Genomic DNA, 25,576 nt, shown 5'->3' with positions numbered 1-25,576 from the left:
TTTTATGATTTTTTCCCCTTTACCTCTTTTTGTGAGCGTATATGTGTATGCTTCTATGTAAGATCTTGTCTCTATAACTTTGCTCCCGGACCGGGGCACGAACCCGCGTCTCCTGCATCGGCAGGCGGACTTTCAATCACTGCGCCACCAGGGAAGCCCCTCCTTCCAGTTTTATTGAGATATAATTGACGTACAGCACTGTATAAGGTTAAGGTGTACAGCGTAATGATTTGACTTATATAAATCATGAAATGACCACAGTAAGTTTAGCGAACATCCATCATCTAATATAGATAGAAAATAAAAGAAAAAGAAAAAAAAATTTTTTTTCCTTGTGAGGAGAACTCAGGATTAACTCTCAATAACTTTAATATATATCATACAGCAGGGTTAATTATATTTATCAAGATGTGCATTACATCCCTAGTACTTATTTATCTTATAACTGGAAGTTTGTGCCTTTGACTACCTTCATCTAATTCCCCTGACCCCCCACCCGCTGCCTCTGGTAACCACGAATCTGATCTCTTTTTCTATGACTTTGTTTTAGAAGCATAATTGACCTACAGCACTATGTTAGTTTCTGGTGCACAATATAGTGATCCTATATTTCTATACATTTCAAAATGATCACCATGATAAATCTAGTTACCGTCTGTCACCATAAGGTCTGTTATTGACTATATTCCCCACATTGCACATTTCATACCTGTGAAATATTTTATAACTGGGAGTTTGTACGAGGAAGGTCATTTAGAACTGAGTCCTAAAGAGTAGGGGGTAGAGAATGGATATCAGAACTTGTGGTGGAAAAGAAAGGGAGAGAAAGAGAGAGAGAGAGAGAGAACCTGGGAGTTCAGAGCCATCTGGCAAGGGAGATAGTATCATTTTATCATGGAGGTGAGTGAAAAAGAATAATAGCTTGGGGACAGTTGTAAAAATGATTAGATAGCATGGGCCTTGTTGGGAAAGTCTTTTTTCCTCTCGTTCCCAGATTCTGAGCATATGAATGTTAGATATTTTGTTGTCACTTTCACCGCTGAGGCCTTGTTTTTTTGTTTGTTTTGTTTTTTTGTTTTTTTTCCGTCTATTTTCTCTCTGTTGTTGAGATTGGGTAATTTCTATTGTTCTAGCTTCCTGTTCACTTTTTTTTTTTTTTCAGTTATTACATTCTTCAATTCTAAAATTTCCATTTATTTCTTTGTTATATCCTCTATTTCTTTGCTGAGACTATTTTTTTTTCCATTTGTTTTAAGTGTGTTCTAACCACTCATCACAGTATTTTTCTGATGGCTGCTTTAAAATATTTGTCAGATAATTTTAACTTTTCTGTCACCTTTGTATTGACATTTTCCTTTTCATTAGTTTGCACAATTCCTGGTTCTTGGTATGATGAACGATTTTGATTGAAACCTGGATGTTTTAGATATTATGGCACTCTGGATCTTATTTTAATCCCCTCTTTTAGCTGGCTTTTTCTGCCACTGCTCTGGCAAGGGCACGGAGGAGGGCATTGTCTTTATTTATTTATTTATTTAGGCTGCACTGGGTCTTAGTTTTGGCATGTGGGATCTTTAGCTGCGGCATGCGGGCTTCTTAGTTGCTGCCTGCAGTCTTCTTAGTTGCAGCCTGCGGACTCTTAGTTGCAGCATGCATGAGGCATCTAGTTCCCCGACCAGGGATCAAACCTGGGCCCCCTGCATTGGCAGAGTGGAGTCTTACCCACCAGATCACCAGGGAAGTCCCAGGGCATTGTCTTTGTTACTGCCAGGTGGGGATAGAAGGCTCCCTATTTTGCCTCTGTTGACACCTATGGGGTGGGGGTGGGCCTCCTCATTACTGGCGGGTGGGAGTGGCAGTTTCAACTCCTCACTGGGCTTCCACTGACGCATCCCTAGCTAAGAGGGGTAGGAGCATTCCCCACGTGGCTTCCACTGACACCATGGTGGGGAGGGTAGTGGAGGAAGTCCAGCCTCTCCGCTAGGCCACTCTGACTCCACCCTAGCCAGGAGAGGGAGGGGTACCTCATTACTGTCAGTTGGGGGTGGAAGTCCAGGCTCCCCATGTGGTCTCCAGTGACACCTTGGGGACAGGGGTGTGGGGAGTATGTGTGGATAGGTACTTGTTACCATCCAGAAATGGGAAAGGTCCTGGCTCTTTACGTGGCCTTCTCTGATACCACACTAGTGGGACTGAGGTGTAGGGGGACTGAGGCGTTAGGATGTTGAGATGTCTCATTATGGCCTTTAGCATGTGGAAGCGGGCTCCTCACCTGGCCTTTGCCAGCATGGGTGGGAGTGGGGCCATAGGTTTTTATTATGCAGTGTTTGTCTACAGTAGTGTGATTATTTTCTAAAGGTTATCTGTCTTGCTATGCTGCCCCTTTTTGGTCTGTTGGCTAAAGAGAGTAGGCTTTTCCTGGGGCATTTTGGTTTGTGCCTCTTAGCAATTTTGGGTTTACGATTTTTGGGTTCTCCAGTACCTAGTATGTGATATAAAAGGCTAAATGAAAACCCAAGAACTTACCTCTGTGTTCCTCTTAGGACCCTGTGGTCTCTAGCTGGTATGCCTTCTTTTCTCCACCTTTCAGAATCTTCTTATTGTTACAGAGCAAGGGCTTGTGTGCCCACAGTGCGGAAAGCCAAACTCTGACTTGGGTGGGTGTTTGCAGCAAAAGTTAAGGGTTTATTTGCAGGGTGCCAAGCAAGTAGAATGGGCAGCTCATGCTCAGAAAGACTTGAGCTTCTCGATGGCTTTCAGGCAAGTGTTTTTAAAGACAGTTAGGGTAGAGGGCTGTAGAATGCATGATCAGCTTCTTCTGATCAGTTGGTGGTGAAATAACAAGATGATGTTTTGGGAATCTCAGCTTTCTCATCCCAACCAGTCTGGGGTCTACCTGCTTGCCGTCAGGGTGTAGTCACCATCCTCCACCTGGGTGAAGGTCTTAGTGTCTGTAGAGCAACTTAAAGATATGCATCAGACTGTTATCTATATCCCTTTAGGAGGGAGTCCAGTGATTCTACAGTCCTAATCATTAACTGCTTGAGCCTGCTCTTTGGAACACAGGAAAGGCCTAGGAGACTAAAGCCTTTTTTCCTGCAAACAAGAAATGGAAGACATAGAGGGGCTTATGTACCTGGGAAGGCCCCTCAGGGTCCTGATCAGTTTCAAACTCCCCTTTTTCTTTGATACTCCTCAATCTTGAGGGGTACAGGGGTAGGACAAGAAAGGGAATAAAGGTTTGCGTAGAGAGATTAATCATAGACTTACTAAGGGAATTTGGTTTTAGAGGGACTCAGTTTCATTATATTTATTTTAGATATAATGTCCAGAGTTTTGTTGTACTTAGTGGGAGGAACAGAGAAAAATATATCCACCACTTCTTCCCAGAAGCAGAAGTAAAGAGCCTATAATGCATTGAAACACAACTTCAAGCAAAACTACTTGGCAGTGACTTAGGGAGAAGTTACAGGGCCCTTCCAACAAAGACATCAGGAAGGCAATCAAATAAAGCCAGCCATAAGGAGTAACTGCCTTTTCAGATCCAATAAGATCTGTAAGCATCTTCAAATAGTAACAGTTACTTAAAAAAATCATAATACTTATGAGAAAACTTTTATGAAAATCTTAGAGCCTTAATTTATGAATCAATATAGGGCTACCACGAGGAGATATTTAAAACACATGATGTAGGAATATGGAGAAATTATAACTTATCCCCTGGTCCTAGTTGAGCCAAAATCATCAAACTTTCAATGCTGCTCACTCCCTTTTCAAAGCCAGCACATCTGTTTGGTTTGGTTTGGTTTTTTAAGAAAAGCAAATTGAAAAGCCCTCATGTGCAGCTTTATCTCTGCTTCCTCTTCTTTCTGAGTTCCTTCTTCTCTCCCCTTCCAGTCCTAGGAGAATGCTGTGCATAAGAGGCAGACTTTTGTAAAGAAATATTCATTTTCGAGAGGAGAGCCCTGTAAACAACCGAGAGAAACAAAAACAGTAGCTCACAATAAAAATGACAAAAACCATCTGATCGGATATAAAATCTCAAGAGGATAGGGATATAAACCTTAGGATATAAACCTTATAGGATATAAACCTGGGAGTTCAATTGATATGTCCGCCTGTGTTGTAAATAGCTCTGCTATGTAGGTTCACATAGTTGAAAGGCAGACAGCATTTCAGCAGTTAATTATAGAAACCTGTACGGCTACGTTTATTGGTTGCAGGAGGTCTATTCCAGCTAAAACTCAATAAACCAGGAAGAGAGGATCAAGTAGGAAATGCTCCAGAAAGCAATAAATAGATTTAGGCAGGGACCCAAATCTAGGAGACTATCCCCAATACCTGAAATAAGTTTTTCTTTGTTGTCTTCCTCCTTTTCTCGAGTTTTGGGTTGTGTGGAGTAGAGGGTTAGGGTGGAGAAAAAGGCAAAGAAGGGAATTGTTTCTCTATCAGTTACAAATGTGGATCTTGCACTCTGAACCAGTTTTTGGAAACATTGCTAGCATGTCAAGAACACTGAGAGAGCCTCCTTGGAAATTACCCAATTCCTTAAGGTACTTTCAACACCTGTGAGTGACTGGGCAGAGGTTAAAAAAGGTTAAAGTCAACTCTGTTGATTCTGCTACTCAGATTAAAAGGTTAAGAACAACCTAGGCACGTGAATAAATAAAATGAATTCAGGGGAGTGGTTCCTATTTCCCTAGCCACTCCTCACTCTTTCCTCCTGTACTACCTTTCCGTAAAAACTGCAAGTCTTTCATTGGTGTGCCCATGGCTCCCAACCCTTTCATGGGCTCAGAGAGGATGAGAACCCCGCTATCGCCCAAGGGTTCAAAGATTCAAATATGTACACCAAGCACAGATACAAGAAATGAATGACTCCTTCTCTCTGACACACATACATTACCTTCTGCATTTTCATTTACCTTTAGTTTTTACTTATGAAATGGATGCAGGATTTTCAAACATTAGAGAAATATATACTGGAATAGAAAGTGCAAGTTTCTAGCAATTCTATCCTTCAAAGAAAACAATATTAAGTTGTTTTCCTACAATTTTTCAAGTTCATGGAGAAACTTTTGGGTAAAATAAAATCAAATAATTTTAAACAGTTATTGCATTCATGGTAGATTTCTGTGAACGTTTCTCAACGAACAGACACTAAAAATACAAATGCTAACATCAAGAGACCCACGTTTTACTGAGGTTAAAAGTGGATCCCTGTACTTGTAAGGACTGGGAATTTCTGCTCTTGCTTAACTATTGCAGCAGCTGCCGCGAGTCAAAGTTATGCCCTTGACTGCAAGGAAGCAACACATGCAGTTACAACACTCCAAGGGGGCGGTTCTGAGGGTCAGATGCTCCAAGGAGGCGGTCGTGAGTGACAGCCGAAGCCTCCCACACACCCTTTGCGTTTTGGTAAACAAGGAGACTCCAGCCCTCAGTCTGTAAATGAGGGACGAACTTGGGGGCGGGGCCAGGGCTCCGGATGTGCTACTCCGAGAAGGCCTCCTATTCGTGGTTCGCAAAGGGCGGAGGATGTGGGAATTCTGATTGGTCTGATTCCCTGTCCGTAAGGGGATTGACGTCCTATGTCCCGCCGGGCCGCGCCTCTCGGGGCCGCGCTCCTCCCCTCGCGGGTAGGTGCCCGCCCCGAGCGGCAGAGCGCGTGCGCATGCGGCCCCACGCCGCAGCCGATCCCGCCCGCCGCACCACGCACCCTAGCAGTCAGTGGGTGAGCTGGGAGCCGCGGAGGTCACCGTGGGGAGGCGGGGCAGGGGCAGCATGGCAGCCTCCTTACGGCTCCGTGGAGCCGCCTCCGGCCTCCGGTACTGGAGCCGCCGGCAGCAACCGGCAGTGGCCAGCCTTGCAGCGGGTAAGGACCTCGCGCCTTCTTCCCCAGTCCCTCCTCCGGCCGCCTGCTTTGCGCGCCCTGATGGCTGAAGAGGTCTTTTCACCGGAGGCGCTGCGGTTGGATCGGGGCTTAAAACCCAACATTTTGACTGGTTCCAAGGCTGGCCTCTTCTGCGGCCCGCGCCACTAGTGCTTCCCCCCATTCTCCCCACCCAGATCTAGATGAATGGGGTTCGGCGTCCTTTTGGGACTTAGGAAGGAATGGGAAGAGCTTGGGGTAGAGAGAGGAGTGTTTGGGTCCGAGTCCTGCTTCTTTGGAGTTAGGGCTTTGAGGACAATTGGAGGGCCCAGCCCCAGGGGCTACCCCCTACCCACCCCAGCGACCCCTGGCCTTGCAGCGCTGGCTGGCCTTGCAGCGCCCCGGGTGGGCGCACTCTCCGGCCGCAGCCCTGATTTTTGTTTTAATCACCTTAATTGTTTCTGATGTTTTTACACAAGTGAAGTCTTACAAATCAGGTGATCAGTCTTTCCAGCAAAGTTTTAAGTCACCCTTGACCGGCCAGGCGGGCTTCCACCGCTTCTCTGTAACTGGGCTACCTGAAGATGGTACTTCTGTCAAATTATTAACCAGAATACTTTCAACGTTCTCAAAATTGTGGCCTGAACCTATCCTGCTTCCGTCCCCTCCCACCCCTCATATCATTATAAGTTATGGAAGCTAACCATCGATTTAGGAAGAGGCAGTTTTTAGACCCACAGAGAACTAATCTTTCATTTTTCAGATGGAAGAACCTAAAGCCCCTTGGATTAGTGAATTAGGATATTACAGCAGGATCTAGAAAGTAGTCCTTGATTCTTTATGATTCCTGCACTTTTCATCTACAGCAGGATTCCTCTTTAATTGGAAAATAGGTTGATTTGTGGGGAAACTGCCATTGTCTTCCTGTAAAATTTTTAGTTTTGAAAATGCACTATTTAGCACTCTCATACTTGCAAGATTGAAAAAGCCTTGGTATTAATTTTCTCTGATCTTTACTTTAAAAAAAAAGGCTGGGAATTGAGTTCTTAACAGCTTCCCTTCCTCCCCCTCAGTAAAAATCTAAGCAGAAGAGTGAATTTCCTCTCTGGCTTTAAACGGGAAAGCTCCACGTGATGGGAGAGAACAGATGTCTGATACAGAATCACAGTAATGAGATACAAACTCACAGAAATTGCCAAACTTGAGTGTAACCACTGTTTGAGCTACATGTATTGAACTACAAAAAATGCCTCCTACATTGGAGATACTTAAAAAAAATCACTTTTCTGCAGTAGTAAATGTAGCACCAGTTTTCACATGAATGCACAATTCTTTCAGTTTTGATTAGTCAAGGAAGACATATGTGCTGTTTAGTGGTTTTACAAGGTGTTCTAACGGTATTTTAATGAACCCTTGAAGTACCTTTTAGAGTTACAGGAAAGTTCTTAAAATTCATGGAAGAAGAGTCGGAGGCCTGTGACTATAATAAATGCTTCTGTAGACTGGAAAGGCCTACCTTGAAATGCTGGTAGACTACTTTGGCATATAATCTTGTTCTTTGACCCAAATACATTGTAAGAATATAGATTTATGACAAAGTAAAAAAATTTTTTTGTGTGTGTGATGATTGTTTAAAATGCTTCAGTAATTGTTTTTACTCTGTGGAATTGTTTTAAACATTTTTGTTAATTTTAATTTACTACAAAAGTGTTAACTTTTTTGATGTTGGAGTCTTAAAAGAAAAATTATGTGCCAGTTTGGAGTCTAGGGACATTAAGAAAAAGAACTGTGTTCAAATAGTAACATTATTTAGTGTTCTGAATTCTGTGGGATGTTTGTCTCCATGGTATGTTTAAGATGTTTATATCATATGGAGGGTATTATTATAAAGATCTATACAGTTATTTAGTTTGAAAAAAATGAGATCTAAAAGTTGCTGGTAATAGCATGTCTTACTTTTAAAATATTTAAAGCACTGAAAAGGAAATAGAAAAATGAGAACTATTAAACTAGACATGCATTACTATTTTTTCATACATTACTATTTCATCACCATTTAATAAAAGTAAGTTTTATGTTTTATCTTAAAAGGTAATTAAATTTAGTTTCAGACTTCTTTGTACAGACAAAAAAATGACAGATGTTGACCCTCTACAGTCATTTGATTCACTAACAAGTACAAGGAAAAATAATTTGTAACAGATCATCTTAAAGCGACCACCTGACCAAAAGTGGAGTGGGAAAATTAGCCAGCATTATAGACAGAAATGGGAATACAGTTCTTTATTATTATTGGCTCTTTGTGTGTGTATGAAATCTGCCTTCAAAACAGCATAACTCGTTGTATAAATCAAATATATGCCATTTTTTTCCTCTCTACATTAGCTTCTAGGGTTGCACATGAAACTCTGAAAAGCTGCACATGATTCTGGGGACCAAAAGTTGACCTTAAACTTGTGAAATTGCATAAGGAGAATACAGTTGACCTTTGAACAAAATGGGTTTGAACTGCATGGGTCAGCTTATGCATGGATTTTTTTCCAATAAATTTGTACTACAGTTGGTTTCACCTGCAGATTTGGAGCAGGTTGTGGAGGGCCAACTGTAAATTATACTTGGATTTTGTGAGGAGCGTCAGTGCCCCAACCCTACTCATTGTTCAAGGGTCAACTGTATTTCTAAAATAACTTGACCCAAATAATAAAGGCCTTTATAGAGTAAGTCACTACTCTTAGTTTAGTAACTCTTAGCATTAAAGCAAAAAGAATGCTTATGACATAATATGTGATAAAGTAGGACACAAAGTTGTGTATACAGTATAGAGTCTCATAATGAAAAAATGCATTCAGAAGACTGGAAGGGCTATACAAAATGCTAACTGATTATTTTTGTGTAGTGAGATTAACTTTTTCCCTTATGACTTTATACTTTTTCGTATTTTTCAGTTTTCTACAATGAATTACTTTGATGAGAGAAAAAAAAACTTTTAGAAATGTAAAATAATACCTATTACCAATTTTTGTATTTTGAAACTTAGAGTCGCCTGATTTTTGGTGGCACTTCATGTTACCAAGATATGGATAACTTTGTCCATGTCCCATTGGAGAAAAGGTCATAATCTGTAAATTTACATCTATAAATTTAGAAGCTAACTTTGCCAAATTTTCTGGCTAGTTTCTTCTTCCTCCTGGCTGCCGCTTAAGTAGTGGTACTGAGAGTCACAAGAGTTTGCTGATTAGATACAATCTTTTCTTTAATCTCTAGTTCATTTCCTATTACATACTCTGATTTTTCACAGCATTTCTAAATCTTTTACTTAGGGCTGCCAATCTGTGAACAGTCATTTGCAGAGAGATGGAGGTACCATAATTGGTTTAGATAATTTGGAACTTCACCATAGGTCTGGGAGGAAAGGATATTGGAGAGTCAACCTGCAGCATTTGCTTAATGGTTGCTGCAATACAAATTACCTTTGCTGGATCCACTTTATCACTATCTTTACTCTTGCTTCAGTGCTGACTTTTATCCTCATTTGATGAAGACTCTCTCTAGTTAGTAATTCATTCATATAACACTATTAAACACTCACTGTGTGCCAATTTATTTATTTCATTTATTATAAAAGTAGTCATAAAAGTTATATGCACATGGTAAAAACTCAAAAGGTTATAAAATGAAAAGTAAAAGAGTCTTTTCTCTAACTCTGACCCATCAGTCCAACTTTCTGGCTGTAACTGCTGTTTCTTAAGCATCTTACAGAAACTTGAAAATGTTTAATGCCTATGTATTCTTTTTTCTCATATACTGTATATTACTATATATAATGCTCTGCGTGTTGCTTTTTTTCACTTAATAACGTGTCCTGGAGATTTTTTTCCTTATGCTTTTAGATAGATATATCACATTCTTTTGAACATTACATACTATTTCATTGTATTGATTTTCTATGAACTATCAAGTACCTTGTTAATGTATATTTAGTTATTAAAAATTAAGTGCTCTGTTAATAATGTGTATTTAGTTATTTATAATGTTTCTGTTGTTACAAACATTCCTATAGTAAACTATATTTTTGTGTTGTTCAGAGTTTATATATAGTAGAGGTCAGCAAACTGTGGCCCAATAGCTGGGTCCCTGTTTTTGTAAATAAAATTATATTGGAAAACAAGCACAGCCACTTGTTTTTATATTGTGTATGGCTGTTTTAAAACTATAGTGGATGAGTTGAATAGTTGTGACAGAGGCCTCATGGCCCCAAACTGAAATTGTTTACACCCTCACCCTTTAAGAAAAAGTGTGTCGACCCCTTACGTATAGTATAAATTCCTGCAAATGGAATTACTGGGTCAAAAGGTATGTACATTTTAAATTTAAATTTTATAATAAAATTCAAATGTAGATCCTTTTTTCAAATTGCTCTCTAAAAGGATGACATAAAATACAATTCTACAGTGTATGAGAGTATATGTTTTATCAGTCCTTTCTAACTAGGTGTGAGTTTATCAAAGAAACACATTTGTCCAGCTGATAGGTGAAAATGGTATTACATTGCTTTGTTTTGCATTACTCTAGTTATGACAGAAGTTGAGCATTTTTTCAAAGTTTTTTTTTTAATATTTTCTGTTAACTGTCATTTTGTGATTTTGGCATACTTTAAAACAATGGATTATTTAGATTTTTCTTCCAGATTTTAAAGTTATTTGCATATATAGTAAAGTAGCCCTATTTCTATCGTGTGTTGCAAGTGTTCTTCCTAGTTATTTGTATTTTGTCATGTTTGTGATTTTTTTTGAGATGTGCTAAGTTTTCCCCCCTTGTTTTATTATGAACAATTTCAAACAAAGTATTGAAAGAATAATGCCATGAACATCTGTGTACCCTTTGCTCAGTGTCAACGGTTGTTAACCAACCTTTTGCCATATTTGCTTTATTTCTTTCCAAGTATATTCCTATCCCACCTGTATCATTTGAAATTAAAATGCAGACACTATGACACTTTAAACCCTCAATGATTCAGTGTGAATCTCCTAAGAAAGACTGTCTCCTACATAACCAAATTACCATTACCTAAGACAGTTAGCACTTCCCTGGTATCATCCTAATATACAGCTCATATTTAAAATTTCATAATTTTCCTTAGAATGTCATAAGACTTCCCCCCGCCCCAAATCCAGATCCATTCAAACTTCACACATTGCATTCGGTTGATATATCACTTTAGTATCTTTAGATTGAGAAATGTCTTCTCTTGTTTGTTTTTTCTGTAAACATGTTGACTCTTTAAAAACAGCTTTATTGCAATATAGTTGACTTACAATAAACTGCACCTGTTTAACATTTACAGTTTGATGAGTTTTGACGTGTATATACCTGTGAAACCATCAAACCATCATCACAATCAAGACAGTGAATGTATCCATTCACCCCTCCCCCATCAGTTTCCTCATGCCTCTCTACATACTCAAACATCTATAATTGTACAGTTTCACTGGCTAGATAGATTCCTATCTTGACAGTTGTTTTTTGTTTCAGTTCTTTAAAGATGATGCTCTCCTGTTTTCTCACTGGCTTTGTTTCTGACAGGAAATCTGCCTTCATTCTTATCTTTGTTCCTTTGTACATAATGTCTTTTTTCTGCCAGTTGCTTTTGAGCATTTTGATTATGATGTGTCTTGGTATAGTTTTCTTCATGTTTCTTGTGTTGGGGTTCACTGAGCTTGGATGCATGGGGTTTTCATCAAATTTGGAAATTTTTCCCATTAGTTCTTCACATATTTTTCTTGTCCCCACTTTGCTCTCCTCTCATTTGAGGACTCCAGTTTCGCTATGTATTTGGCTGGTTGAAGCTGTCTCACTGCTCCCTAATGTTTTTTTTATTTTTTAAATTCTTTTTTCTGTGTTTTGTTTTGGATAGTTTCTGTTGCTTTGTTTTTAAGGTCACTATCCTTTTCTTCTGTAATTGATATTATAATCCAAACTATTGCTGTGTCCTTTTACTACTGTATTTGAAATATTTTTCATATCTGTCTTTTCTATAGCCACCAGTCTTTATTAACTCTGCCCTCACTGTGGACTGAATGTTTGTAACCCTCCAAAATTCATGTGTTGAAATCCTAATCCCCACTGTGGTAGTATTAGGAGGTGGGGCCTTTGGGAAGTAATTGGGTTATGAGGGTGGAGCCCTCATGAATGGGATTAGTGTCCTAAAAACAGGAAGGAGAGCTTGTCCTCTCTCTCTGCTCTCCAGAGATATAAGAAAATGGTCATCTGCAAGCCAGGAAGTGAGCCCTCACCAGATACTGGATCTGTTGCCTACTTGATCTTGGTCTTCCCAGCCTCCGGAACTGTAAGAAATAAATGCTTGTTGTTTAAGTCATCATAACAACTATACTATGGTATATTTGTTACAGCAGCTGGAATGGACTAAGACAGACCTAGACAGTCACTTTTATGTTGGTCTTTTTGCCTCCAGGCTCTTCCTTTAGTTCATCCATTGTACACTGCTGCCTCATTTCTGTCCTAAAGCATGGGTTTGGTCAGGTCATTTCTCTTGCCCAAACCTTTCAGTAACTACCTGTCTTAGTCTGTTTGGGCTGCTGTAACAAAATACCATAGACTGGGTGGCTTATAAACAGCAGAGAACTATTTCTCCCAGTTCTGGAGGCTGGGAATTCCAAAATAAAGGTGCTGGCATATTTAGTGTCAGGTGAGGGCCCACTTCTTGGTCCAAAGACAGCCATCTTTTCACTGTGTCCTCACATGGTGGAAGGGGATGAGGGAGCTCTCTGCGGCCTCTTTTGTAAAGGCGTTAGTCCTGTTTGTGAGGGTTCTCCCCTCATGATCTAATCAAAGGCCCCACCTCCAAATACCCTCACACTGGGAATTATTTTTTCAACATAGAAATCTTGGGAGGACCAAACATTCAGTCTGTGGTACCACCATTTGCTTACAAAATACACTCAAATTGTTTAGAGCATACTTACCAGCCTTCGACATTATGGTTGCATTTTTTCTTTCAATCTTAATCTTGCTGTTTTGTTTCTTTGTGCGTCCTGTAGGAAGAGTGGAGGGCACTTAAAAATGAAGAACCTAGAGTCAGATTGGCTGAATATGAATCTTGGCATTACAACCTTATAAAGTCTTGGGCATTTTATTTAAACTAACCAAGTGTCAGGGACCTGAGCTGGAAGATAGGCTTAATGATAGGATGGGATGACAGTGCTATTTATAAAGTACTGAGTATAGTGTCTGGCATGTAGTAAAATTGCCACAAATATTAACTTTTATTATTATTCATTTTTTCTTGGCTTTCCTATTTCCTTGCATATACTCATGTGCATAGTCATTCCTTTTCTATATGGAGCTCCCTTTGTTCCTACTCTGATTCCATTTGAAAGCCTACCCATCCTAGAATACTCAGGTCAAATGCTAGCTTTTTCAAGTTCCCAAACCAGATGAGTTCTTTAGTATCAGCATTATTTTTCATACTTTATCCTTCACTTTCATGTTTTAGTGTCTGTGTACATAGTTGTCCTTTGTTTTTTAAGCTGGTTGAAAGCAAGGACTGTTATGTCATTTGTGTCTTTGATGGCATCTGCCATGGTACATACGATAGTTGCTTCATATTTGTTGAATGTGTGAATGAATTATGGTTCTACCTTGCCATAGTTAAGTGTTTGACTTAGAGTGAGTTGCCTATTAAAATTAACTGCATTTAAATAATAATATTCCTAGTTTCTAATGTTCTTAGTTAAATTATACCTTTTCAAGCTTAACACAGTAGTCAGGCATGCTAATTGTTAGTATTAGAGTTCTCTTACAAAGTATACTTCTCATTCTGCTTAATATCAAAATAAAAATTCAGTGAGGTGTCATTTCTCTGTCATTAAACCCCTTGTGAACCAGAAAGTTAGGCACAGGACTCCTATCATACCCAGCACGTTAAACTCAGCACTGATAAGGCGATGATGCACAGGAATGACACCCTCTTTAACAGAAATGTTAGAGACAGTCATGGAGTTCATAGGAATGAAATGTGCTTCTGACCCAAGAAGACCTCTATTTTTTAAGCATTAGGGCTTCAAATAATTTGCTTTTAGGAAATCTCATTACATTGAGATTAAGTTGAAGGAAGAGCAGGGATCCATTAGTTGGGAGGATCTGAAAAAGGGTGACTGTGATTAGTTGGTGCACTATACAGTTTTAAAACTGGAGTCCTTGAAAGAAAAAGGAAAAATAAAGCCAGGAAATGATACGGAAATGGGCAAGTGGAGTTATTTCTCTTTGTTCTCTCACTAGACCGTGAACTTTTGGAGGGCAAGGACCACATCTTGCTTGTGTCATAGTACTTCTTGCAGTAAATACTTGAGTGGAGTTCTAAATCTAGAAATAGAGAAATCGTGTCTAATATTATTTTCATGGTGATGCGAAGCCTGTCTGCTCTCTTGCAAAAAGCATTACCTTGAATTGTATGCCCCAGTGTGATTTCAAAAAGCCGTTTGTAAAAAGGAAGAAAATCAAATCAAAATCTGCAGACAGCTTTTTTTTTTTTTTTTTTTGTGAATTCATTTATTTATTTTTGGCTGTGTTGGGTCTTTGTTGCTGTGTGCGGGCTTTCTCTAGTTGCGGCAAGCGGGGGCTGCTCTTCGTTGCGGTGCGCGGGCTTCTCATCGCGGTAGCTTCTCTTATTGTGGAGCATGGGCTCTAGGCATGCGGGCTTCAGTAGTTGTGGCTTGTGGGCTCTAGAGCGCAGGCTCAGTAGTTGTGGCTCATGGGCTTAGTTGCTCTGCGGCAGGCATGTGGGATCTTCCTGGACTGGGGCTTGAACCCATGTCCCCTGCATTGGCAGGCGGATTCTTAACCACTGTGCCACCAGGGAAGCCCTGCATATAGCATTTTAAGAACAATTTTCTTTTTCTGTAAATGGAGATGCCTCTTCTCTGAAAGTGCGCGGAGTTGTTATCTCAGGGTCCCGAGACTGTTACCCTGGCCATGGAAAGCCCATGGAAGTGTCCCCCTGCTCTCTCCTAGGACCCCATTTATAAGCTGGTGACTTTTGGTTGAAATACATTCTTCTGGGTTTAACATTTTTATTGAGATTGTTTTTTATACCATTGGAGGGGATGGTTTCTATAAATGTGGAAGTGGGAAGGTAAAACGTTTTCCCATTCTTGGACTTTGTCCAAGATACAGGTTTTATTGAATACTTCCAGTTTTTAATACACATTATTAGAGAAGGTAATATAGATAAGAGAATCTAGGATACTTCACTTAACAGGTAAAGTAGATCATAGGTATTTAATAAATGATAACATTAAGTTTATTGTTAAAAATAGTAAAGGGATGTTATAGAGATAGAAAGCGGAAGAGAGAATGCTTAAAATTTTATGATTGCTTCCTGGAGAACTATATACTCAGAAGTTAGTCTGCCTATACATTGTTGATATCTTTAAATGATCATTAGTTTAAAACTAATCTTTAAAAAGTTTTTTTAATAGAAAATATCAAAATCACAATTGACTTCTTAATATTGAGTGAATATTTATGATAAAACATGTTATCTGCTCCTGTTAAAACTAATGTATTGAAATCAGTGTGTTCTAGGTCAATGGCTTCTAAGACTCCAGTTGGATTCATTGGAGTAGGCAACATGGGGAATCCAATGGCAAAAAATCTCATGAAACATGGCTATCCACTCATTATTTATGATGTGTTCCCTGATGCATGCAAAGAGTTTCTAGATGCAGGTGAACAGGTAAGACCTTTTCTTAAGATTTTTTTAAAATTTTATTTATTTATTATTATTATTATTTTTTGGGCTGTGTTGGGTCTTTGTTTCTACGTGAGGGCTTTCTCTAGTTGCGGCGAGCGGGGGCCACCCTTCATCACGGTGCGCGGGCCTCTCACTGTTGCGGCCTCTCTTGTTGCGGAGCACAGGCTCCAGACGCGCAGGCTCAGTAGTTGCGGCTCACGGGCCCAGTTGCTCCGCGGCATGTGGGATCTTCCCAGACCAGGGCTCGAACCTGTGTCCCCTGCATTGGCAGGCAGACTCTCAACCACTGCGCCACCAGGGAAGCCCCCGATTCTTTTAGATTTTGATTTTTAAAAATGTTTTCTAGATTTTGATGTTCCACATTCAAATAAATGACATCTTCTTAGAAGTATACACAATGGATTTGTAAAGTTAACTTGTTAATTTTATTTCTCTATATGTAATATTATATGTGTATATATTATATGATATGTAAAATATGTGTACACACACACACACGCACACGCGAGACCGTGTACTAGTAACTGAATTTAAAGTTTTTTTTCAAGATATGAAGGAAATTCTTCTTGTACAAGTTGTAGAATGGTAATTGAGGGCTGAATGTAATCCCAGAACTGGGTGAATACTAAAAAATTCCTGAGAAATATAGAAAAAGGTTAGAGAACAAATAAATAGTCAACTTCTAGGTAATAGACTTGAAATAAATACTGAGAAAATGGAATGCGTACATCAAGAACAGGTTTAAGCAACTTAGCGGCTACTTGCAGGTCTGGATATCCTCCATCTCCTTCTCCATCATGGTTTGTATGCCATCTGGGGGTGGCAGCAGTGTTAAACGTTTGAGGATGTGTGAGTATCATCTTGGAACTTTTCAGGGTAGAGTTGTGGCTGCTTATGCCCATATAGTCTCTGAATATTGACACTGTACCACCAGTGCAGCAGGTTTACTGATAACCTTAAGTAGCTTAGGGACTTAGACTTGTTGGAGAGGTTTGAACAGTTCTTTGTTCTGGGAAAGGTGGCTTTACCATCTTCAAGGATGGTAAGGGGTTCCAAGTTGATATTCAGTCTGGGATGGATTGTTTTTTTGAGGAGATGGATATTACTTTTTGGGATAACACATCTATTTGATGTTGGCACTTTACAGTGGTTTATATATTTATTTGTAAGAGTAACAATGGTACTTGGTCTCTAAATAGAGGAAATATCTTCAGTTAAATACAGAATTTAATCAAAGTAATAACAGCATATTCTTCTGGCATTTTGGAGAATAATGTTCCTGAAGTTTTCATGTGTGTGTGTGTTTATGAAAGATCACATGAATTTCTCTTCCTTTTCCTACCCCTTCTAGTAATACAGAGGTGGAAATTGAATGGAAACTGATATACCTTGGATTGGCAAAGCAGAAGCTTAGGGCCTTTCAAATTGTGACCAATGCCATTACGCTTCCCTCTATTCCTGTAGCACTTAACAACTTGCCTATGGAGAACTGAAATGGTCATCATCCCTTTGTGAATCTCTTTTCTGCTGCTTGCCAGATTTCCGGAGCTTTCTGATGCTCTGCCTGAATTGCCTCATATTCTGAAGTTATCCTTTTACCTCCATTTCCCAACAAAATTCTTATTTTTTTAGTGTTGCTAATTTTAGGTAGGTGTGAAGGAAGGCCACAGGAAGAATAAGACTTATACTTGAGTGAAGGAGACATTTACATTTTAAAAGAGAGAGAAAAGAAACTAATATTTAATGAGTACCTACTACGTGTCAGGTCTTTTACTAAATATTTTGTACATATTATCTAATTTTATCTTTGTAACAGAAGTATTTTCAGGAAACTGATGCTTGGAGAAGTTAAATAACATCCCCAAGGTTGCACAGTGAGTGAATGGCAAGAGCCAGGATCTGAACAAAGGTCTGTCTTTGACTTTGGAGCTTTAGCTCTTTTAATTACATGATGTATAGTCACTAATTAATGAAATTTATGTATGAGACATTTTTAAGTGTATGTGTGGCATCTTCCTTGATGATTCTGAAATGTAGCTACCTGTTACCTATTTATAAACTAGACTATTAGAAAATAAAGTGCCTAGATTTCTTTTGGATCAGTTAATGTCAGGCCAGTAATGATTATATACCACACCCTTATTTAATATGTTGTTTTGCACCAATGAAATTTGTTGGAGTTAAATAATAGTTATCTATTATGATGGATTGTATAGTGAGTGGGTATACAGTGGGTTGAATAGTGGCCCCCCCAAAAGATGTCCTACAAAATTCTTAGAAGAAAACATAGGGGTAGATCTTCATGACCTTGAATTTGGCAAAGGATTCTTAAATATGACACCCAAGATCATGAGCAACAAAGTTAAAAATAAGACTTCATTAAAATTGAAAACTTTTGTGCTCCAAAGAACACCAGCAAGAAAGTGAAAAGGTAACCCACAGAATGGGATAAAATATTTGCAAATCATATATCTGATAAGGACTTGTATCTAGCATGTATAAAGTCATACAATTCAAACAGAAAGACAAGTGACTCAATTAAATGGACAAAGGATCTGAATAGACATGTCTCCAAAGAAGGTACAAATGACCAATAAACACATGAAAAGATGCCAATATCATTAGTCATCAGATAAATGCAATGAAGACCACAGTGAGATTTCCACACCCACTGGATTGGCTAGAATTACAAAGGCAGATAACAAGAAGTATGGAGAAATTGAACTATCACACACTGCTGATGAGATTGTAATTCTACTCCTAGGTATATATGAAAGAGAAATGAAAACACATACCCACACAGAAACTTGTATATAAATGGCAGCATTATTCATTATGGCCAAAAGATAGAAACAACCTAAATGTCCCATCAGTGGTAAGCAAAATGTGGTATATCCATACAATGATATATTATTCAGCCATAAAAAGGGGTGAAGCACTGACACATGAAAGTCCAGAACAGAGAAATCTGTAGAGACAGAAAGTAGATTAGTGGCTGTTTAGTGCTGGCTGGGAGAGGAGGGGAAAGAGGGAGGCAAGGCATAGGGGAGAGATAGCTAATGGATATGGGATTTTTTTTTCCTGAAGTGATGAAAAGTTCTAAAATTGTGTTGGTTGCACATATCTGTGAATACACTAAAAACCATCAAATTATATACTTTAGGTGGGCAAATTATATGTTATGAGAATTATATCTCAATAAAACAATTTTAAAAAAAGATAAATGTCCAAGTTCTAACCCCCAGTACTTGTGAAAGTGACCTTATTTGGAAACCGGGTCTTGGCAGATGTAATTAGGTTTAAGATCTCGAGATGAGGTCATCCTGGATTTCAGGTGGGCCCTAAAGGCAATGATGAGTGTCCTTACAGAGAGCCACAAGGGGAAGGCCGTGGGAAGTCGTAGGCAGACTTCAGAGTTATACTGTGGCAAGCCAAGGAACACCAGGGGCAGCCAGAAGCTAGTAGAGGCATAGGAGGATCTTCCTTTGGAGGCAGCGTGGTGCTGCCTACACCTTGCTTTCATACTTGTGGCCTCCAGAGCTGTGAGAATACATTTCTGTGTTTTAAGCCACCATGTTTGGGGTAACATTGCGGCAGCCACTGGAAACCAGTACAGCTAGAATCTACAAAATGGGTTTAGAACCTGCCCTTTCCACTTAGTATCTGCGATCTCAGGCAAGTTATTTAGTGTCTCTGTATCTGTTTCCTCATGTGTGAAATAATAAGGGTAATAATAATAACCTTTCTCAGGGAGTTGTTACGAGGATTAAATGAATTATATATGTAAAAAGCTTAAAATCGTGTTTGGCAGAGTAAGGAGTGTGTGTGTTAGCTCTAAGTAAGTTCCCATAAGTCTTGGTTTCACCTCTGCTCTACAGAGCTGTTATTCCTTTTCTAATGCTTTCTATTCACATGACAATGTCAGAGTCTCTCACTTCTTTGTGAAGAAAAGTTACTTTTTATTGCTTTGATCACTATGGGTTAAGGCTACCTTAGAATCTCTTAGCAAAACTGGGATAGGACGTTCATTAATTTACTAATTTGACTGACGTTTCTTGAGTACTTTCTATGTGCTAGGTACTGGGAATATAGCCCAGAACAAAACAGTCACAGTCTTTGCCTTTGGGGACCAACAGGAGGTGTTAGATTATCAAATCACACAAATATGTGATTCCAAATTGTGATGTGGAAAGAAGAGTCTCCTCAGTTTTCAGTAAAATCTGCATTACGTTGGCTGAGAGGGCAGTCAGGGACGTTCTCTGAAGACTAGACATTTAGGTAGATAGCACAAGAATAAGCAGGATTTATCCAGGTGAAGAATGGGGACAAAGGGGCAATTTTCTTTAAAAGTGGAAGCCTCTCTCTCCAGGTTTCTAGAGATTTCTACTTTAGGTCGACCGATACAGGTTGAGTACCTCCCATGTGTCTAGCAGTCCACCTAGTGCTGTGGAGAATAAAACAGGTTGAGTTGGATGTGGCAATGTATTAGATGTGTCTCAGGTGGCAAGACTAAATAATAGAAGGGAGTTTTTATGAAAATTGTATTTTGACAGTAATAAAGTGCTGAAGCAGGTTTTGAGGGGAAAAATAATAAGTAACTCTTAAGAGTCGTTTCATTTCTGATAGAGAGCTACATAAATATTGTGCTTAATCTTCGCTCACCTACAAACAGAAATGCTGTAGCCTGAAATGAAAGTCATGGAGACAAGATCTCTTGGATTCCTGGATAGAAATCAGAGGGTTCTAGGACACAGACTCAGTTATTAGATTTTCCTTCTTTTCTTCTTCCTTGAGATACATAAGTGGGTGTGGGGAAGGAAGGAGGATGGGTTCTGGGTGGCTGCCCGTCCCAGATTAGTGAAGCGTGAGACTCTCTTAGCTTCTGCCCGCAGCTCCCAGCCCTGCCCCGCTCCCAGCACAGGGTGGGAAAGTTGCGTGGGCGGTTCACACTGGGGCGGCAAAGCCTGGAAGGCAGAACCCTCTTTTCCCACGTCCCATCTCCCTCACCGCTCTGCTTCCTCTCAGAGTCTTGACTCTAAGAGGTCCTCTGAGTATTGATTACAACAGCAGTGGAGGGCAGGAGAACGTGAAATTGAGATAAATGACAGGAGAAGGGTAAAGGGTAGAAAAGCTTTGGGCCTGAGGGGAAATATTCTGTCATAATAAAATGAAAACATTTGTTGATAAATGATTTTTATGCCAGCAGCTTAAAAACCGTTTTGGTCATTTGAGCAAGTGTAATTTCCTAAGACCCCTACTTTAGAAGGTAATGTTAATTTGGATGTGTGACTTCTGATGTGTTAAAATGTCAGTAGTACTAATTCATAGCTATATTTAGTTTTAAAATGTTTGATAAAGGAAAAAGTGAGTTTCATTTTACTACTAAAAGACAAAGAGAAGACTTGGGATGAGATGGAAAAATATAGGTGAAAACTTTGAAACTTCTTTCCATGGTACACAATAGTGCAGTGAATAGATTAAGAGTTCAGAAATTCAGAGTATATTTGAGTTGACTCTTAGATTTTAAGGACAGGTGTCCCTTTCCCTGATCTCAAGTGAAGTCGATGAAATGGCAGCCAAAGAAAACAGAATTTTTTTCCCTCAAAGTTTGCAGAAAACATGGCTGGTTGATTTCAAATGTCAACTGTGCTTTCAGTGGGAAATTTGCAGGGAGAGAAAGTACCAAACTAGACATATCTGGATCAAAAAGCAATCAACTAGTTCTAAAGATCTTTGGACATCTCCTTGAAGAAGTGCTTTTTTGTTTTTTAAAAGCAAAAACTGGGGATTTATTGTTTCATGTAACTGAAGAGTTGAGGAGTGGCCTGAACCCAGGCACAGCCGAATTTTGGGCACAGAGGTAATGAGATCCGTTTCTGTCTGCTTCTTGGCTCTGCTTTCCACGGGCCAGCTCCTCCCTCCCCTCAAGGTGCAAGGTCCACCTGCAGTTCCAGGTGAAGTGCTTTAGGGTGTTACCACCCTGGAGGTTTTCCTTCCAGCTGTACCTAGTAGTAAAAAATACTACGTGGGTTATGAAGGAAATAAAAACTTGGACATGTTAAAATGCTGCACGTGCCTGACTGTATTTAATGAACTTATTTATACCTTTACATGTTAACCAATTCATTAGGGCATTTATAATTGGTTTAATATGTTACTTGTGGTCATTCCCATAAAAAATTTACCATTTCCTCTCTCCGTATCCCTTTATTATATCTTTATTTCTGTTGGAAACTCGGGTTTAACATACAATGCATCATTTCAACTTATAGCATCTATTCTAAGAATGTAACTCATGATAATTATCAGGCCTTTGGGTATTAGAAATCATGAATCAATAAATTGTGAATGTAGTGGTTTAAAAGCATAAACCCAGGAGGAACCTGGCTGCCTGAGCTCAGATCTCAGCTCTATCATGTGCTGGCCATGTGACTTTTAGACAGATTATTTAACTGCTTTCTACTTAAATATTCTCATCTTATAAAATGGCAGTAGTAATAGTACCTTCCTCTTAGCCCTAGAGAACCTGACACATAGAAAGTGCTGTTACTACTACCACTACTGTTATGGTTGTTGCTTTAGTATCTATACCATATTTCTCCCGAATCTTCATTCCCCAACACCACACATATAAATGCACCACTGTGTTGGCTGAGTCACTGAGTCCAGAGTTGTTTGGAATAGAATTGTAGACATATTTTTATTTATTTATTATTATTATTTTTTTGCGGTACGCGGGCCTCTCACTGCTGTGGCCTCTCCCGTTGCGGAGTACAGGCTCCGGACGCGCAGGCTCAGTAGCCATGGCTCACGGGCCCGGCCGCTCCGCGGCATGTGGGATCTTCCCGGACCGGGGCATGAACCCGTGTCCCCTGCATCGGCAGGCGGACTCTCAACCACTGCGCCACCAGGGAAGCCCAAGGGTAGTGCAATTTTGAAGCAACAGTATGCTTTTCTACTTGGAAAGATTAAAATACACTGAGTGGCAGGTTTAACCAAGGTCATGTTCATCTTGTTTCTTTGCAAGTTTCTCTTACGCATTTGGTTTATGTGGAAGCAATGCTGAGCTTCACTTATGTGACTGTTTTGTCTAGCAGAGACAGCGAGATTTTTCTCTTTATGTAAAACAACTAGGTTAACTGTTGTCTCCTTGCATTGGATATGTAAAAAGGAGGTGCAGTTACTTCAGATTACTCTGGGCCCTGATGCCCCCATCATTCCTCCCGCCACCCCCCTAGCAAAGCAGATTTTGTCTTTAATCTGTCCAGTTGTCTAATCTTTATATTGTACACCTGCCATTGGTGCTTACTAGCATACAGATGAATCTAGTTGCAGAAATTCTTAAAGACTGTAGATAGTAAGGGAACCAATCTCCTGCAATCAAAATTAAAATAATGGAAAAGTAGGGTCACCTTAATTCACAAGGGTGTAAGAATGAGGCAGTTGGAATTGTCAAGAGATTTTTCTGGGGTGGCCTGACAATCAGAGCAGAGCCGTGTTCCAGAGTCAGCCAGGTCAGTGACCGTCCACGCACGTGGAGGTGTAGTAGAGTCCTGCTAATGCTTTACATTTGTGCTGAGTCATTGCAGATGCTTCCTGTACCATCAGCCCTTTTTCACAGAGTGTGCCTTCCTAGAATTTAAGGTTACTAAATGTGAAAAATTCCCTTGCCTAAGTTTCCTTTCTACTTTGGAGATAGAAACAATTGAAGATAATCCAAATCACTATTCTTATTTTGTAGATTCGTAAACTGAAGCCAGAGAGGTTAAGTGATTTGCACAAAAGCACAGATGATTTAGTGGCTGAGCTATAACTAAACCCAGTCTCTGGCTTCCCAAATTAGTGTTCCTTTCCCTGATCCATGCTGTCTTTGCTTATCCATTCAATTAGCAAATGTAACTGAAGGGACTCTAATTAGGTTGGCTCCTAAAGGCTTTTGTGGTGAGAGTCAGACTGGCAATAAGGTTTGTTTTTTTCCTGCCAGCTTTTGAGTCATGGCCAAATTTTGTTAGTTATTTCAGAGTCTTGAAGTCATCACATGGAAGGCAAGATGATTTGAATAACTGGACACACTTGTCTGTCTGTCTAATAAGCATGCCTTCTGTAGTGCAAATTAGAGACTGTTATTATAATGTACCAAATGTATATAGTTGTTACGTATGGAGCAGTTGTGGCCAGTACAGTGGTGACATTCCAGCCATCACTATCATTGTGTGGTTTTTTCCGGACCTGTGAGCTTCGACACTACTTTCCTATATATTTGAGGGGTTAGCAGTACTCTGGCAAACCAGGCATCCCAAGAAGCAGATGCTAGGGATGCAGGGGGCTGATTGGCCACCCCATGCACTTGGCAGTTGCATGAATTGGCACAAGAAGCTTGGAGGTGTGAAGTATTCCTAGATCTGTGAGCTAATTGTTGGTGCCCCTGAGGGCATGTCTCAAGGAGTTATCTAGATGGAATTGAATTTCCTTCAGTGGAAGAGACTCTGAATTCCTAAGAGAAAGTCTGAAGTTGACTCTTAGACCTCAGGGCTGGCTTACTACAGTCCCTGAAAGATCAAGAGAGATGGAGCTGAGATAGAAGGAAAGGCAACTGAAAGGTGTGCCACCACTTTGCATGCCTTTATTACTTCATTGAAATAGGATGAACAGATGGGGCTCTCTATGTAACCCATATTCTTGATACAGTCCAAGAGTAGAGAATTATGACTCCTATAGCTTTTCCTTTTCTTCTCATCTTACTGAGCTGTTTTTTTTTCTTAAGGAAACTTGAATTGTTTGCCAGGAAATAGTTGCCTCTTTTCAAATCTCAGTATTTGTTTGAGTGTAGGAAAGGTTTTCACCTAACTTAAGTATTACTTTGTAATTTGATGGAAAAAAATTTTTTTCCAGAATTATTTGTGGCTGATCCCCACTATATATCAAAATATACATATTGTTGAATGTGCCACTTTGTAGACTCTAAAATGCTGTATTGCCTTTAGATGAGAGAGACTGTCTTTTTTTGTTGTTTTTGGCTTTAGAGTCTGAGGTGTTTAATATTATCACTTAGTACACAAAGTGCCAGGATACTTGATTATCTGAAATTTTAGAATACAACTTATGAAATTATGTTAAAACTGCCTTTATGTAGAATTTGATTTAGAAGCTGATAGTCTCTTATGGAAGAATGAAATGTAATTGCTTCTAGCTCATAATATTTAGGTTGCACACTGTGTTTGGTTTCTCATTCTTTCATCAGCTGTACATCAAAGACAGAAAGAAAATGTTTCGTTTACTTCCACCACATGAAAAGCAGAGGCATTCCCATTCCTAAGATGCTTATGTGCCCGTTCTCCTATGGAGAAATTTTTGATTATCCTCCTGATAGTTCTTTGTCTTTTCTTTAAAGAGAGAAAAGGCTTTGGAAAGGAGCTTTCGTGATAATTGGGGTGATAGATTCTTTCTGTTAAAGGAGAGTTTCAGTCAAGAAGTGATCTCCTGGTCTCTTCTGGCCCCTTTGGTTGCTGACCAGCTGGCCAGGTGTATCATGGTGTATATATTCGAGAGAGCAGGGGGTGGGGGAAATGTGAGTGAGGGTGTGTACACCCATACTTGTAAACATATGTACAGAGGATGGGCAGAGCAGCTTTCTTGTACAGTATGTTCATGCTCATCATTAGAGCAGAAGTCAGGATTCTGACTTCTGAGAGAGAGAGCGTTCCTTGATGGCTGTTCGTATGTCGTTGTTGTATATATGGTTTCCACAGGAGACCTGACAGCTCATGCTCTCAGACTTCATGGTGGTACTCACATTCAGTGCAGTACATGCTTATGTCCTTGTCCTGACTTTTTATAAAACAGGCTTAATTTTTTTTTTCTTCCTTGAAAATAGAGGCTGGAAGATAGTGGGAATGGGGGCTTGAGAATTTACTTGTGGATTTTGCTGCCCA

At 39.6% G+C, this 25,576-nt stretch overlaps 1 protein-coding gene across 1 annotated transcript in view; it reads left to right on the top strand.

Annotated features, from left to right (window-relative positions):
- Window positions 1-5,572: 5,572 nt before the first annotated feature.
- The window catches only part of HIBADH (3-hydroxyisobutyrate dehydrogenase), a 108,946-nt gene continuing 88,942 nt past the window's right edge, over window positions 5,573-25,576 (top strand). Inside the window, exons 1-2 of the mRNA XM_007466086.1 lie at window positions 5,573-5,875; window positions 15,466-15,626. Coding sequence (XP_007466148.1) covers window positions 5,785-5,875; window positions 15,466-15,626 — 252 coding nt within the window. The 5' untranslated portion in view covers window positions 5,573-5,784. The remainder of the gene's footprint in view (window positions 5,876-15,465; window positions 15,627-25,576) is intronic.

This window comes from Lipotes vexillifer, unplaced genomic scaffold (genome assembly GCF_000442215.2).
Source record: "Lipotes vexillifer unplaced genomic scaffold, Lipotes_vexillifer_v1.1 scaffold150, whole genome shotgun sequence".
NCBI classification, from domain to species: Eukaryota; Metazoa; Chordata; class Mammalia; order Artiodactyla; family Lipotidae; genus Lipotes; species Lipotes vexillifer.
Note: the sequence above shows the minus strand (reverse complement) of the source record. Positions and strands in the feature narration are given on the sequence as shown.